This window comes from Eleutherodactylus coqui, chromosome 1 (genome assembly GCF_035609145.1).
Source record: "Eleutherodactylus coqui strain aEleCoq1 chromosome 1, aEleCoq1.hap1, whole genome shotgun sequence".
Taxonomy (NCBI): Eukaryota; Metazoa; Chordata; class Amphibia; order Anura; family Eleutherodactylidae; genus Eleutherodactylus; species Eleutherodactylus coqui.
Genome location: NC_089837.1, coordinates 307,418,546 through 307,434,671, shown reverse-complemented (window position 1 = coordinate 307,434,671; position 16,126 = coordinate 307,418,546). Strand labels below are relative to the sequence as shown.

Genomic DNA, 16,126 nt, shown 5'->3' with positions numbered 1-16,126 from the left:
ACGTGTTATTTTATGCACAAATGTTGTCAGTTCATTCAATTGAGTGGACCGGTTTTAGCGATAATTGTTGCATGTAAAAGGGCCTTTAGTCTAGTGACTCAGACACCATGTTCCCTGTCAACTGTGCCATACTGTGCAACACTTGGCATATACTTGGTTACCCTTCTTTTAGTTGTACTGCATACAGATTTTTACTAATTTCTTTGTCTACCTACAGATATGTTGCTGAATGTATCATTCTTTCGAGAAGCCGCCAGCTAAAGCCATTGACAAAATATCTACATTGTGAGTCCAAAGAAAACTGGGTATCAGCTTTAGTGGGTTAAGAGCTTGGTCGGTATAATATTTTGTGGTAGCGCTCTGAATAGCACAGTACAGAAGTGCAGTTATTGTGTGCTTCTTGACCAGTCTGGGGAGTAAATAGTACTTTTGTAGTATTTTGTTGAGTAGAAAACATCTATTTAAAGGGGATTGGGCCGTACCAAAGCTGCCATTAACATTTCTAACCTATTCATTGAATAGATAATAAATGCTGGATATATGGGGTTTGAGTGCTAGGACTGCCACAGATGAAAAGAAAAGTTCAATTTCCTCTATACTCAGGCCAGAAGTAGATACATAGAGCAGAGGCAGAGGCAATGTACACGCGTGTCACCTGCTATTATAATCTACATGATAAGGAGCCAGTGCAGGATAGATCCCTGGGATGTATAATAGGCCATATGAACAAAGGATGCCATCTTTTAAGATTATACGTTTGAATTATGAATTTGTCATTATTCTAAAAGGGTCATTAGCTTAAAAACAACCTCAGTCTGATTGGTACTTTTAAGTAGTTGGTAACTTTTCAACAAACATGTGCTTATGTGATAGCCAATGCGATAACCAGCAAAAGTACTAATCACTTTATTTACATAAAATGACATTTTTGTGCTGAAAAACTCCCCTAAAATGCAAGGTACTCTTCCTTCTGATTTGCTGTCCCTGCCTGTTGTCATGTAATTGCTTGTCTCTAGAAACAAAGACGCCAAGATGGATAGCAGGAAGTGGAAGTAGGTGTTGTCTCATGTTGCCCCCCTGCGGTGAGATTGGGGGAGCCGTGCAGGTGTCATGGCAGCCGGGGGCCTTCTGAAAGGCCCCATGGCTGTCTTGGCAGACTGCCCATCAAGCCGTCCCCATGGGGTGGCTTGTTAGGCTGCCTGTCAGAATGCAGTATGATATAATGCTATAGCATTACATCATACTGCAGGAGCGATCAAAGCATCACTAGTTGTGGTCCTTTCTAAAGGAAAGTGTAAAAATAAAAAACAATAAAGTTTTACTAATTATTAAAAAATGATAAAAGTTTAAAAAAAAACCCTTTTGCCATATTTGCAATAAAAAATCTAAATAATAAAGCAAAAATACGTGTTTGGTATCGCTGCGTCCGTAAAATTCCAATCTATCAAAGTAATGCATTATTTACCTCGCATGGTGAACGATGTCCGGGAAAAAAAAATAAAGAACACCAGAAATGCGCTTTTTTAGTCACCCTATCTCCAAGAAAAAAATGTAATAAAAAGCAATCAAAAAGTCATTTGCATTAAAAAATGGTACCAATGGAAATGACAGGATGTACCGCAAAAAACGCCCTTACACAACTCGGTTGCCGGAAAAATAAAAAAGTTATTGTGTGCAGAAAATGGAGACAGAAAATAATTTAAAAAAATTAAATGTCTTTAAAAAAAATACAAGTAGTACAGCAAAAAAAACTATACAAGTTTGGTATCGTAGTAATCCTACTGACCCATAGAATAAAGTTATCATGTCATTTTTGTTGTAGTTTGTGTGCTGTAGAAACGCACCGAAAGATGGTGGAATGTGGTTTTTTTTTCCATTTCTCTTCACTTTTTAAAAAGTTTTTCAGTACATTTATATGATACAATAAATAGTACCATTGAAAAATACAACTCTTCCTGCAAAAAACAAGCCCTCATACAGCTAGATCGATGGATAAATAAAGGAATTATGATTTTTTTAAAAGAGAGGAGGAAAAAACAAAAATGGAAAAAAGCAAAAAGCTCCGTCACTAAGGGGTTAACCCCTTCACGACCAAGGACGTACCGGTACGTCCTGTGGACGCGGGGAATGTATGAAAAGAGGTTGCGATGCAACCTCTCTTCATACAGTGCGGGCGTCAGCTGTTTATAACAGCTGACACCCGCGGGCAATAGTCGCGAGCGGCCGATCGCGGCTATTAACCATTTAAATGCTGCTGTCAATTCTGACAGCGGCATTTAAATCCCCCGAACGATGTTCGGGGGGGGGTCCCGCACGCCCCCCCCCGCGGTGAGATCGGGGGAGCCGTGCAGCTGTCATGGCAGCTGGGGGCCTAATGAAAGGCCCCAGGGCTGCCTTAACAGACTGCCTATCAAGCCATTCACACAGGGTGGCTTGATAGACTGCCTGTCAAAAAGCAGTATGACGTAATGCTATAGCATTACGTCATACTGCAGGAGCGATCAAAGCATCGCATCTTCAAGTCCTCCGGGGGGACTTCAAAGTAATGTAAATAAAAAAATCAATAAAGTTTTTTTTAATTGAAAAAAAAAAAAGTTGTAAAAGTTTAAATCACCCCCCTTTTGCCATATCTATTATTAAAAAATCTAATAAATTAAAAATATATATTTGGTATCGCCGCGTCCTTAAAAGTCCGATCTATCAAAGTAGCGCATTATTTTTACCGCACGGTGAACGTCGTCCGAAAAAAAAAATGAAGAACGCCAGAAATGCACTTTTTTAGTTACCCTGTCTCCCAGAAAAAACGCAATAAAAAGCGATCAAAAAGTCGTATGTATTCCAAAATGCTACTATCAGAAACTACAGGACATCCCGCAAAAAAATGAGACCTTGCTCAACTACGTCGACGGAAAAATAAAAAAGTTATCGCGCGCACAAAATAACAGCAGAAAATAATTGAAAAAAATGTAATGTCTTTGAAAAAAAAAAAAGAGTATAGTAAAAAAAAAACTATACAAGTTTGGTATCGTAGTAATCGTACCGACCCATACAATAAAGTTATCATGTCATTTTTGTTGCTGTTTGTGCGCCGTAGAAGCAAGACGCACTAAAAGATGGCGAAATGCCTTTTTTTTTTTTTCATTTTACTCCACTTAGAATTTTTTAAAAGTTTTTCAGTACATTATATGGAACTTTAAATAGCACCATTGAAAAATACAACTCGTCCCGCAAAAAACAAGCCCTCATACAGCGACATCAATGGATAAATAAAGGAGTTACGATTTTTTTAAAGGGGGGAAGAAAAAACGAAAATGGAAAAAGAAAAATGGGCGCGTCATTAAGGGGTTAATCCCAGGCTGTACTTATGCTATCTCCCAGAATTAAAGCCCAGTACCAAGCGACGTATATTTAACACACTTGGTCCTTACGGGGTTAATGTCTACGCAGTATTTAACTTCAACATGAATTTTGGAAATTCTCTCCTCTACGGTTGTGAACATGAACATTCTACCTGCTAATATTCTTGTTTTCATAATATAAAAAAAAAGAAGCTGATGAATAGGGACAAATGCATACTACTAATGTTTTATGCAACTTGGAGGTGCAAAGAGAAAATATTTAGCAATGTGTGCAGTTCACAAACCACCCAGCAGGTGGTGCTATTGCTTTACTTTGCAGCAAATGTGCAAAGCTACACTTAGGACCAGAAATGTATTCTGTTCATGTTTTTTGGCTATCCATTGCATTCTTTTGGAATCTTAAAAGTGATTTGTGTGATAAAAACATTACAAGTTTTATGTAATTCTAATAAAAAATACAATGTTATTTCAGTAATTCTTCAAGGTTAGCTCTGAAGTATTCTGCCTGTTAGCAGCGCATACATTATAGCATACTAATGCATCATAGGCATGGCGTTATATGCTTACCAGTCACCTTTTTTGTCAATACTAGATTACCATAATGTTATGCAATACAAAGTTACAGCGTGACAATTCTAATACAAAGTAAAATGCATTATTATATAGTATGACGCACAGCTAAATGAGAAACTTTATTATACTGTCATATTGCAAGGGTCATTCCCTTTAACCCCTTAAGGATCAGGCTATTTTGTAACTAAAGGACCAGACACTTTTTAGAGATTTTACCCATGTGGTGGTTTTACTGCCCCATTTTTTTTCCTTCAACTACCTAAATTATTTTTGCTGTGTTTTTTTTCCTGTGACATAGAGGGATATTTTTTTCCACTGACTTTTATTTCCATTTTTTTTTAGTTTTTTTGGGGGTAAAAAAGCCAAAAGAAAGATTTTTTTTTCAACATTTAGAGTTTTTTTTAAAATTTAGTATATTTAGACTAAAATAAAGTATAGGAATGGGTTCCTTGTTTTGTTTCCGACATTCTGATATATACTATGTATAGTTTTGAATTACAGGGCGCATACGGCAACGGTTTTGGCTGGCATCAGATTTGCTCATTTTCTTTTTTATGCATATATTCTTATTTTATTCTGTAATTTTTTTCACCTATTTTTGTAACTTTTTTTTTTACCATCTATGACCCCCAAGATGTCATATAACACGTATGGGGGTCATTCACATGGTCTTTTTTTCTTTTTCTTTATTTCACACTTTTCCACTGGAGCATCCATAGGAGCGCCAGTTACAGGGGAAAACATTCCCTGTAGTGACAATAGTTACTGGCAGAGCTGATCAGGGTCTGCTAGGACCTTGCAATTCTGCTGTAACAGGGGGCTTCTGGCGGTCACATGATCGCCAGGTCACATAGTGGAGGTAATGCTTCCCCTTTCACTGTTTAGTACATGGCGCTCATTTAGTGCTATGTACTCGGGAAGGGAGAAGGCAGAAGCGGTTAAAAAACGCTTCTCCCTTCTTCTCCGGGTTCGCAGCTGTGACTAACAACTGGAGACCTGACTTGCTCATGCTTGATTGCAAAAAGAGAGGCTTTAATCCTGTGCCATACTTTTGCTATCAGCCGGGATTAAAGCCCTGGACTGAGCACTGTAAATTTACTGTGCTTGGTCCTTAAGGGGTTAAATGTGCACAAATGCAAGACAATTTTTTATTTGGCTACTCTTGTTTTACAAATAATAATTAATCAAGGTAATTTATCTAAAGAATGTAACTTCAACCAAAAGTGAAATAAATGGGAGCTTGATCTTATTTTTACATAAAATTTTCTGTGCGAACAACATGTAAACACCTGTATCAAATTAACTTGGGCGAAGACGGGTATATCAGCTAGTGTATATTTATATGTGTGTGTGTGTATGTATGTGTGTGTATATATAATATAATATATGGGGTGAACACCCTCACTAACTGACTCCCTGACTCGCCATTAATTCTCTAACTTCCCGATGTCGTACAAACATGCAATTTGGCAAGGAGCATTGTTTAGGTCCTAAATAGGAAAAGTAAAGGGGTCACAACTCGAAAATTCAATGCTACGTATATATAGATATACAAGGGGCTGCTGAGAAGTTTTTGGCTTTGTGTTCCTTTTTTGTTTCTATGGTAACGAATGTTACATCACATGAAAGCCTTATGTGTCTAATATAGGTTTTCAAAATTTTGTGTTTGTAGCTTATGGCAACAGTGATCTACGTACACGGGAAAACAAAATGGCGGAGTCTAAGGCGATATTCACAGCAAATGAGAGCAGAGGAGTGCTAAAATTCTTGTTTCTGCAAGGAAAGTCCGCGAAGGATATTCATGGTGATATGTCGCAGACATTGGGGGATCAATGCCCTTCATATTCTACAGTTAACTGGGTTGCCAAATTTAAAACGGGCCACTTCAGTACCAATGATGAGGAACGTCCTGGACGCCGAGAGAGGTTATTGTTTGGAGATCGTCGATGCTGTGCACAACCTCATACTGGAGAATCGGCCAATTTCAGATAAAGGAATAGCAGACATCATGGGGATTTCTGGTGAACGTGTTTGTGTCATTATCCATGAACATTTGAACATGAAGAAGCTATCTGCAAAGTGGGTCCCCAAATGTTTGACAACAGATCAGAGAAGCATGCGAGTGAAAACTTCCCGGTCCATTTGTCAGCATTTCCAGACTGATAAGAACTTCCTGGATTGACTAGTCACTATGGATGAGACCTGGATTTATTTGTATGTCCCTGAAACCAAGGAGCAGTCAAAAAAATGGAGGCACAGTTGTTCTCCTCGCCCAAAGAAGTTCAGGGTGCAAAAATCAGCCACTAAGGTGATGGGGTCTGTGTTCTAGGATAAGGAGAGCGTGCTGCTAGTGGACTACCTTCAAAATGGTTCCATCATCAATGCAAGGTATTACATTTTAGTTTTGGACCAATTGAAGGCAACTCTGAAGGCCAAAAGGCACGGCAAGCTGTCCAAAGGAATCTTGTTCCTGCAAGACAACGCCTCCGCTCACACTGCACAAGCGACCACGGCAAAACTGGTGGAGCTAGGCTTCCAGCTGGTTGATCACCCACCTTATTCACCAGATCTAGCTCCCTCCGACTATCATCTGTTTCCAAACCTGAAGAAACACCTCAAGGGACCAAATTTCACACCATTTCTGATGCCATGGCTGCTACGGATGACTGGTTTGAGGCACAACCGAAATCCTTCTTTTTGCAAGGCTTACAGAACTTGGAATACCGATCTAAGAAGTGTGTTGACATCAGTGGAGAGTATGTGGAATAAATGTAAAGTTTCATCTTCCTATCTCGTTTCTTTCTGGGTAAAGCCAAAGACTTTTCAGCAGCCCCTTGTATGTATGTGTGTGTGTGTGTGTGTGTGTGTGTGTATATATGTATATATATATATAATACCCATTTCCAATGCTCAGGGAAGAAGCCGCATCAGCACAGCATGTAAATACAAAATCCCTGTCGAGTTAGGGCCCCATGTGACAGCCACCCACAATTTGTAGGACCCTGCAGCATCACTACAGGTTTCTTCCAGTTTTTTCCTCTCATATGGAAGACCTTGTCGAGTGTAAGTTGCCTCAAGACCTCCGTGACGGTGTAGAAGAGTCTTCGCCTATCTTGCACAGATTTTTAATAGCAGGCAATGTTTTTCCTGTCTGAAAATGGCAGTTCAAGGAAACCTTCATAGAATGGCTTCTATAAGAAACTACAATTGCAAGTTTTTCCACATTAAAATTTGTGGAGGCTACGAAAATACTAAGAAATCTGACACATTTTATGACTGGAGCTGTTTACAGTTTCTAAGTATGAAATAAGTTTTATGTATGGCAAAGATTTCTGCAAACCAACCAGCTGGCACTTAGATCTTTCAAGTTACCAAGGGAGCTCTGGAGGTATATAACTCCACTGAGATTCATAAACCATAAAAAATGGATAGCCCTGCCAGAGGGCGATCCTGAGTCAATAAATATGGGATGCTAAAAGTTTACTACAGTTTACAACATTTGGCTTTCAGAAATCTGATGGGATGATATTCCTCTGCTTTTTTGTTCAGCATTTATGCTAGTCGAATAAATGTTTTTCCTCTGTGTTCAGAATTCTATTTTATACCCTCCACCCAGACATGTGGCAGGTAGTTCACCGTGATCTTACCTGCCCACCTGGAACAAAGCTGTTGGCTGCAGGGTACTAATCCATCTGTCAGAACAGAGTGCTGCTCACTACAGCAGAGGACTTGCTGTTTTATTGCCTCTTTGCCTTGTTCACACAGAGGTACACGTCTGTTTGCTAGAGCCACAGAATAACAGATCCCAGCCTCGGTGTTAGTTAGCCTACTGCCAGCACACACACTAGCATGTTACTGGCTCCTTTTTATCAGCTTGTTTGTGCTGTTTGCTCCGGCAGCAGTTTTATGATGTGATTCTGGAAGAAGTTTTAATGTGATGAAATGCCTGGGGAATGTAATCTACAGCCTGTAGTCTTCCAGACACATAAATCATAACTTCTGTTTTCACCCAGTTTCTTCAAACTCTGTAGTTAGCACCTATTTAAAGGCAGATTTTAACACCTATACCAGACTATACATTTATGATTAGGAAATAGAGCGATCACAAGCTGGCCATACATTTAAGATACTAGTTGGGCCGTTACTGCAAATGAAAATGGATGGGCATGGAGGTTGTTTTAATTTTAGAAAATGACTCCCTGAGGCTTGTTATGGCAAATTATTGGCTGGATTTGGCTGATTTTGCTGTCCGAAAGAACGGATTGCATATTTGGTAGACTAAAGTCTGCCGTTGGCCGTCACAATTCATCATTCGTTTAATTTTTGCAGTTGATGGTTGTCAAGCATGAGCAAAATTAGTAATTTCGGCTTTTTTCTCTGAAGTGTACAGCCAGCTTAAGTGATGATAATCGGAAAGGGTACGCCAAATTAGTAGAAGTGTATTAGCTGGTGTTTGGCTAAGTGTCGTTTCCCTCTGGTCACTACTTTATTGATGATATACTGTGGTTTATGTACTTGTTTAATTAAGAGAGAAACATAGACATTAACAGCAGAAAAGGACCACATGATCCACCTAGTCTGCCCTTGTATTATTACCTTTTTATGTTTTCTTAGGCTAGATATATGTTATTCTGGCCATATTTAACCCCTTCCCGCTCCATGACGTACCGGTACGTCATGTAGCTGCGGGGTATGTATGAAGAGAGGTTGCGTGGCAACCTCTCTTCATACAGTGCGGGTGTCAGCTGTTTATAACATTCTCACAGCAGCATTTAAATCCCCCAAACGATGTTCGGGGGTCCCGCATGCCCCCCCGCAGTGAGATCGGGGGAGCCGTGCAGGTATCATGGCAGCCACGGGCCTAATGAAAGGCCCCAGGGCTGCCTTACCAGACTGCCTATCAAGCCATCCACGTGGGGTGGCTTGATAGACTGCCTGTGAAAAAGCAGTATGACTTAATGCTACAGCATTACGTCATACTGCAGGAGCGATCAAAGCATCGCATGTTAAAGTCCCCCAGGGGGACTTCAAAGTAATGTAAAAAAAAACAATCAATAAAGTTTTTTTAATTGTAAAAAAAAAAAAAAGTGGTAAAAGTTTAAATCACCCCTCTTTTGCCATATCTATTATTAAAAAATCTAAATCATACAATAAAAATACATATTTGGTATCGCCGCGTCCGTAAGAGTCCGATCTATCAAAGTAGTGCATTATTTTTCCCGCACGGTGAATGTCGTCCGAAAAATGAAATAAAGGACGCCAGGAATGCACTTTTTTAGTTACCCTTTCTCCCAGAAAAAACGCAATAAAAAGTGATCAAAAAGTCGTATGTATTCCAAATTGGTACTATTAGAAACTACAGAACATCCCGCAAACAATGAGCCCTCGCTCAACTACGTCGACAGAAAAATAAAAAAGTTATGGCGCGCACAAAATGACCGCAGAAAATAATTGAAAAAAATTAAATGTCTTTGAAAAAAAATTAAAGTAGTATAGTAAAAAAAAAAAACTATACAAGTTTGGTATTGTAGTAATCGTACCGACCCATAGAATAAAGTTATGTCGCTTTTGTTGCCGTTTGTGCGCCGCAGAAACAAGACGCACTAAAAAATGGCGAAATGTCGGTTTTTTTTCATTTTACTCCACTTAGAATTTTTTGAAAAGTTTTTCAGTACATTATATGGTACTTTAAATAGCACCATTAAAAAATACAACTTGTCCCGTAAAAAACAAGCCCTCATACAGCGACGTAGATGGATAAATAAAGGAGTTACGATTTTTTTTTTGAAGGGGGGAGGAAAAAACTAAAATGGAAAAAGAAAAAGGGGCCGCGTCATTAAGGGGTTAAAGCATACCTGACTTTTCAGAACAAACTGCCATAATTGTACGTGAGGATTAACACTACTTCTGGCCATTATATGACTTGTTTCCTCCATTTTTTTTATATTTGATTCTCAGTTATCTCAAAACTGGTGCGAGAAGACTTTTATACATTGTGCACAGTGAACTGCAGATTCTGCCCTCTGTTTGTAATACACCTACAGATGTAACATCATCATGTAGAACAGTGTGGAGCAGTTGTGAGCAGTGTAGATGTGAATAAGTGGAAGCAAATCACTCACCTTGAGCTCTAAACAGCATGTCTGTGTGAGTCTTTCCTTCTTTCCCTCCTCCTCTCCTCTGCACTCATTGACTTCAAAGAGCAGGATGACTCATCCACCCGCTCCACTTCCTGCTTTATGGACTCGGGTAAGGATTTATTCACATGGGCGATTTTTACACGCAAATTTGGTCTCATAGTGCTATGGACTAGAGATGAGCGAGCGTACTTGGAAAAGCACCACTCGCTCGAGTAATTTGCTTTATCCGAGTATCGCTGTGCTCGGGTCTGAAGATTCGGGTGCCGGCACGGAGCGGGGAGCTGCAGGGGAGAGCGGGGAGGAACGGAGGTAAGATCTTTCTCTCCCTCTCTCCCGCCCGCTCTCCCCTGCTCCCTGCTGCGACTCACCTGTCAGCCGCAGCGGCACCCGAATCTTCAGACCCGAGCACAGCGATACTCGGATAAAGCACATTACTCGAGCGAGTAGTGCTTTTCCGAGTATGCTCGCTCATCTCTACTATGGACAGAACTTGCACATGAAAATAAGATATTGGTTTTAATATGTTTACTCAAATAAATGATTTTTCTCTCGCAGCGATGATGCAATCACTGCATGTCCTATTTTTGGTTGATTTCACCCATTCTTTCTTTCTATGGACAAAAAAAAAACTATTGTACTTGCACGCAGATGCGTTTTTTTTCCTATTGAAATAACATGCGTTTTTTTTCAAAACACATCTTGCTTAGGGAATTGCATGTTTATGAGCATGATATCGGTTTGAGTTTCTTGGACGGAAATCGCACTCGCCCATCTGAATACTACCTAAGGGCTTATTCACGCCGGCCGATATACGGCGTCCCTCTCTGCAGGGTAAGGAGGCTGAAAGAGCCAGGAGCAGTGCACTGAGCTCCCGCCTCCTCTCCGCCCCTCGGTAGTATTTGCAGTGATAGGAGGCGGGGCAGAGCTAAGTTCCGGGAGTTATCTCCGCCCCCTCCCATAGCAAATAGTGAAAAGGGGGCGGGAGCTCAGTGCACTGCTCCCGGCTCTTTCAGCCTCCTCCCCCTGCAGAGAGGACGCTGTATATCGGCTGGCGTGAATACGCGGACGATATACGGTCGTCTGAATAAGCCCTAACAGAGAGAACACCACTTGACAACAGGCAGTACCCAGCAAGTTAGGAGGAAGGAAATCCCATAGTAGCTGGCATTTTAGCATAATTTTTCATCAAACAAATTTAATTTTGGGTAAACAAATTGATGTTTTGCTAATTATGACACTGACTATCATATAAGCACAAGATGTTTGAAAAGTTTGTGACCATTTAAATTCTCTTACTGTTGAGTTTTCAACCACATCTGCTAGAAGTTTGTGATCCACTAGTTTTTCAGTAAAACATAGACATTCTAAAGACCCAACATTGTCTGAAAAAAACATGATAAAGGGGGTGTTGATAAGTCTTCAGCTTTCCCTGTTTCACCTATTTTCAGCCTAATCATACCTTTTATGACATCACTCTTATGAGTTTCTGTAGTAACGCTATCTCGCTCTCTTATCACTTACTCAGCATCCCTTCTGACATCAGAGAAGATGCAGCAACTTCAGATGCAGCCGCTGACCACACCAGGAATCCCTCCAATTACCTAGAGGAACACAGAAAGAAGCAAGACTGAGCATGTGTGACCACCTTGAAATAGTTACTCAAGTGGACACAGAATTGAGTAGTTCTGGAATATCTGGGGATAGAAACATGTTTTAATAAGTGTAAATACAAAAAATGTTTACAATTATGGGTTGGATTGAACTATAAACAATATTTTTTGTGGGTTAACCCCTTTAAGGAATGTTTATAATTGGAGGAAAATAAAGTCTTCTTTATCAGGAAATCAGAAGCAATATCTCCATAGAGATAATAACAAGGGACGTTTAGGGGGATTTTTACACAGCTTTTTTTTTTTTTTTTTGGAAAATGCCACTGCGTTTTTTTATGCAGTAGTTTGCGTCAAGTCCCTCCTTTATTTTTTATTTGCATTTTGAATCCTTTCCTGGCTTTGGCTCAAAAACTGCATCAAGAGCCGGAGTGTTTTTTTTTTTTTTTTTTTAATTCATAGGATGAAATTGATTACCTTGAGTCTAGTGATTTTTGGTTACTTCAAGAAATCACATCGGGTCAGTCCATGGGCTATGTCCAGTAATGGAGTTTAGCTCTATAGCAATCAAGGGGGCTAAACTACAGTTTGTCACATAAATTGTGGATAGGTGAGGCAATGTTTTTTAGAAAAAAAAACGCCATGTTTTTCTAATAATTTTCAGTTCCACTCAAGCCCTAGTGGACTACAGCCACTTTGGCAGTAATCTAAAAGCACAGATATCATAAAACACAGACCATAGTTTCTATTGAAAATGCCTAGAGAAGCAAAAATAAACATGGAGAAAGATCAGATAGGACACTTTAATAAATCAAGCCATAAACATGAGATAACCGCTATCTCTACTAACAATCCCATAAAGATATGCATACTCGGAATGACATGATAATTTCAATACAGAGAAGAGAGATAAGCTGCTGCCAGACAAATCTGCCAGTGCTTTTCTCCCGGTGGGTAATTTGGCTGCCCCATACATAAAAGATTAATCTGCCTAAATTGGTTGACTGACAATAGAGTTTTTTACACGCCAAGATAAATTGGAATGAGCATGCAACCAACGATGATGTAGCAATCATATATTGTTTGCTTGGCATTTATATCTATTGGACAATAATTGGTCGGTTCAATCATTCAGTGGATCATGACCAAGCCTCTGGTCAACCAGCAAATCGTTAAGACTCCGTTTACATGGGAGGATTTACCACAGATGAATGATAGTTTTTAGGTCCAATTAATTGAATGATCTCTTCTGCAATAACACGTTCGATTATCGCTGATTGTTCACTCGCTGCACACGTTTATACCTAACAATTACTATGCAAATTAATTGATGTAACGATTACTCACTTGATGATCATGCCGTGTAAAAGGGCACTTAATCTAATCTGTATAGCCAACGGTTCAAGTGACAAGGAGACAGGTATTGTCATCAAAGGGTAATATTGGCACAGACTACAGTAGTTGCTCTTGGACATAAAAGGATTTTACATCACAAAATCTAACAGATGAAACGTTCCATATTTGTCAAGATATTGTCTTTTTTTGTTACAAATAACAGCTGCTGTTAATAGAGTGACACAACTCAACTCTCCACACCAGTTATGTGTGCCTAAAAATGTGTACGTATGACAGGCTAGAAAACAGAAGCAGTTATTTAAAAATGTCCAGACGCCAACATTTTTGGAATCAGCACTGTGAAAATACATGTAAACAAGTCTAGGGGGAAATTCATCAAAGGCTTTATACTAATTTCATGGCGTAGAAAACTAACAAATAGTAGAGCAGACCATATTTATTCTTAAATTTGTGGCTTTTCACATTTCTTGTTACTTTTGAAAAGTGGCCAGGAAAGTAGTGTTTAGATGGAGAGGCAACAGATTTAACATCATTGATACCATAGATTGGCAAATCATGGTGTAAATCTACACCTCACAGGGGGTATGGACTTCAATATCTAGCATGAGTACAGCCCAAGATGCATGTGCAGTTCTTAATAAATTTGACACTTTTCACTCCAGATTAAAACTGGCATATGAAATGTCGGTAGTAATAAATCTATCACTATGTATGCACTTTTTCATGCGTTCATAACAAACTGAAAGTTATTACTTCTAGACTGTAATTTATAGTATACAAAGAAGTTGATTTAAAGCAGAGGTGGATAGGGGCCACATGCAAGCCATGACACCATTTTCTGTGGTCCCAACCATGTAGTTTCCATGTCAAAGAGAAGAAGTGTGAGAGGAGAAGACAGGCAAGTACTAATACTGTCAGGAATCGAACCTAAGACCTCCCGTACTCCAGACTGCAGCTCTCCCTGTTAAGCTATCAAGCCTTTGGACTGTTACCCTGCATAACTTAGCCTTCTTCCCAGATCCCGCTATCCAGTCTCTGCTCTGGCTCCACCCTGTCCCTGACTAGGCTTGCCATATAAACCTGGCCCTGATCTCTCCTACCTTGCGATATTATTGTGCTCCATTGCCTTGATGAAGCATCATCTCCTATACCTGCTCCTCTTCTCCAAACTGTGATTACCTGTTACCGACTTCTGGCTGCCCTCCTGACTATGTTACCCGTCTCATCTATTGTACTGCATACCAAGACTTTCAGTAACTGACTTCTGGCTTCCCTCTGGACTACGTTGCTCGCCTCATCCATTGTACTGCACACTGAGACTTTCTGTAACCGACTTCTGGCTTCCCTCTGGACTACGCTGCTCGCATCATCCATTGTACTGCATACCGAGACTTCCCAGTGCTGACTCCAGGTTTTCCATCTGACTACTCTCCAGACCTGCGGCTGCTACACCTGAGGCTCCACCCTAGTGCCTGAACAGCTACAAAGACTACACTGTGTAGCCATCTCTGGTTCTGTCATATATCAGGGAAATAGGGTCCCTTGACCATTGTTTGCCACTCCATAAAGGAGTGTATGATTTAGAAGTGACATTCTATGCATGTGACTCTCCCTATTGTAGTTTACACGAGTTGTATAATGCTAGGCTGTTATCACAGCACCCATTATCTTCAAACGCGAGAGCCACCTGCATGGTCTCCTCTTCTGGAGTGCTGATTACAGATGAAAGGGACCCCCATTCTCCCAGAAGTTGCCATAAATGCCTCATATGGGAATACCACTTTAGCCTTTTGAATGTGATTCAGTATGACAATGTGGCCCCCTGTATTTTAAGCATCTTTTCCAGTTATCTATTCAATGTCTATTAATGCCGTAGGTCTGTGGGCACTTTTACCATGCTTCATAATCATGTAATAATCATGTTAGGGTAGTTTTACATCTGCTTTCCTGCTCCACTCAGGGAGCAGGAAAGGGGAATCCCAGTGGCCAAACAGTTCTGTCTCTGGACAGAACCGAACATCGCTAGACTATAATGGGGTCCAACTGCTTTCCGCCCACCTGTCCAGCTTTTGGATTGAAAAAAACAATCTGCAGGCAGCACTTTTTCTTTTGATATTTTCAGCTGCATCTGTGATGATCCTCCGGCCACAGGTCCCAATGTAGATGTGAAACCGGCCTTATACTATTAAAACGCTTTTCACGCCTTTTTTAAAATTAAATAAACTTTTTAGAGTACTTTGCTTTACTAGCTTCCATGGTGCATGATTGCTACTATGTGGGTGTTCCTTCCTCAGAGTAGGAGGGCCTTCTGCTTGTAAACTGGGGCTTTAAAGTGAATGTCTACATTTGAAAAGCATTTCAATGTTCAAAATTGTATGCAGAATAATCCTATATCTGTTCGTGGCAGATCTTTCAATCACCTGCTTTCCCTCACATAGCTATAGAGATATGGAATTTGTTTAACTCTGTATGCAGACACAGGATATTTCATAAATGTCTGTTATGGGAATAACCCTTTAACTCTATTGCTGTGTGATGGGATGCATCAGGGTTCAGAGATAAGTAACAAAACAGCTGTAATCTCCATAAAGACATGTAATGGCATAAATCTGTGCAGTGAGCATTCTGCATGCATAACACGTGTCCCTATATTTCCAAAATGCTAATCATTTCCGTCATTTTACAAAAGACATGGTTATATATTCACAAAATTTGCAACAACTTGTAGAGCCTTGCAATCTGAAAGTTAAATTCAAGCATGTATTTGGATTTCTAGCAAAAATAGAAAATATATGTATGCTGAAAAAAAAATGAAAAGCATTTACAGCTACATAAATAATACTGAGGACATTTTATTATCAAGAATTCCTAAATATAAACTAAAGCTTTTTAATGTAACCGCTTATGGCCTCACTAATTCAAAATTGTGTATTTTCAATAAAAGCCTTTTGTTTAAAATAAGGCTGTAATGGAGTGAGTGTGAACTTGGATGCTTTGGCTGATTTTGTATTTCTTTGATTTATAAAATGTTGCTTGACAAGAATTGATTCCAGACATGTTGGTCTAGAGCTCTAGTAGATCTGCATGGCCA

General features: G+C 39.8%; 1 protein-coding gene across 3 annotated transcripts in view; it reads left to right on the top strand.

Moving 5' to 3' along the window:
- Positions 1-15,275, top strand: part of AIRIM (AFG2 interacting ribosome maturation factor) — a 33,427-nt gene extending 18,152 nt beyond the window's left edge. For all 3 annotated transcript variants that reach the window (XM_066574881.1, XM_066574879.1, XM_066574888.1), the window contains exons 5-6: positions 218-285; positions 11,598-15,275. In XM_066574881.1, coding sequence (XP_066430978.1) covers positions 218-261 — 44 coding nt within the window. In that variant the 3' untranslated portion in view covers positions 262-285; positions 11,598-15,275. The remainder of the gene's footprint in view (positions 1-217; positions 286-11,597) is intronic.
- Positions 15,276-16,126: the final 851 nt, after the last annotated feature.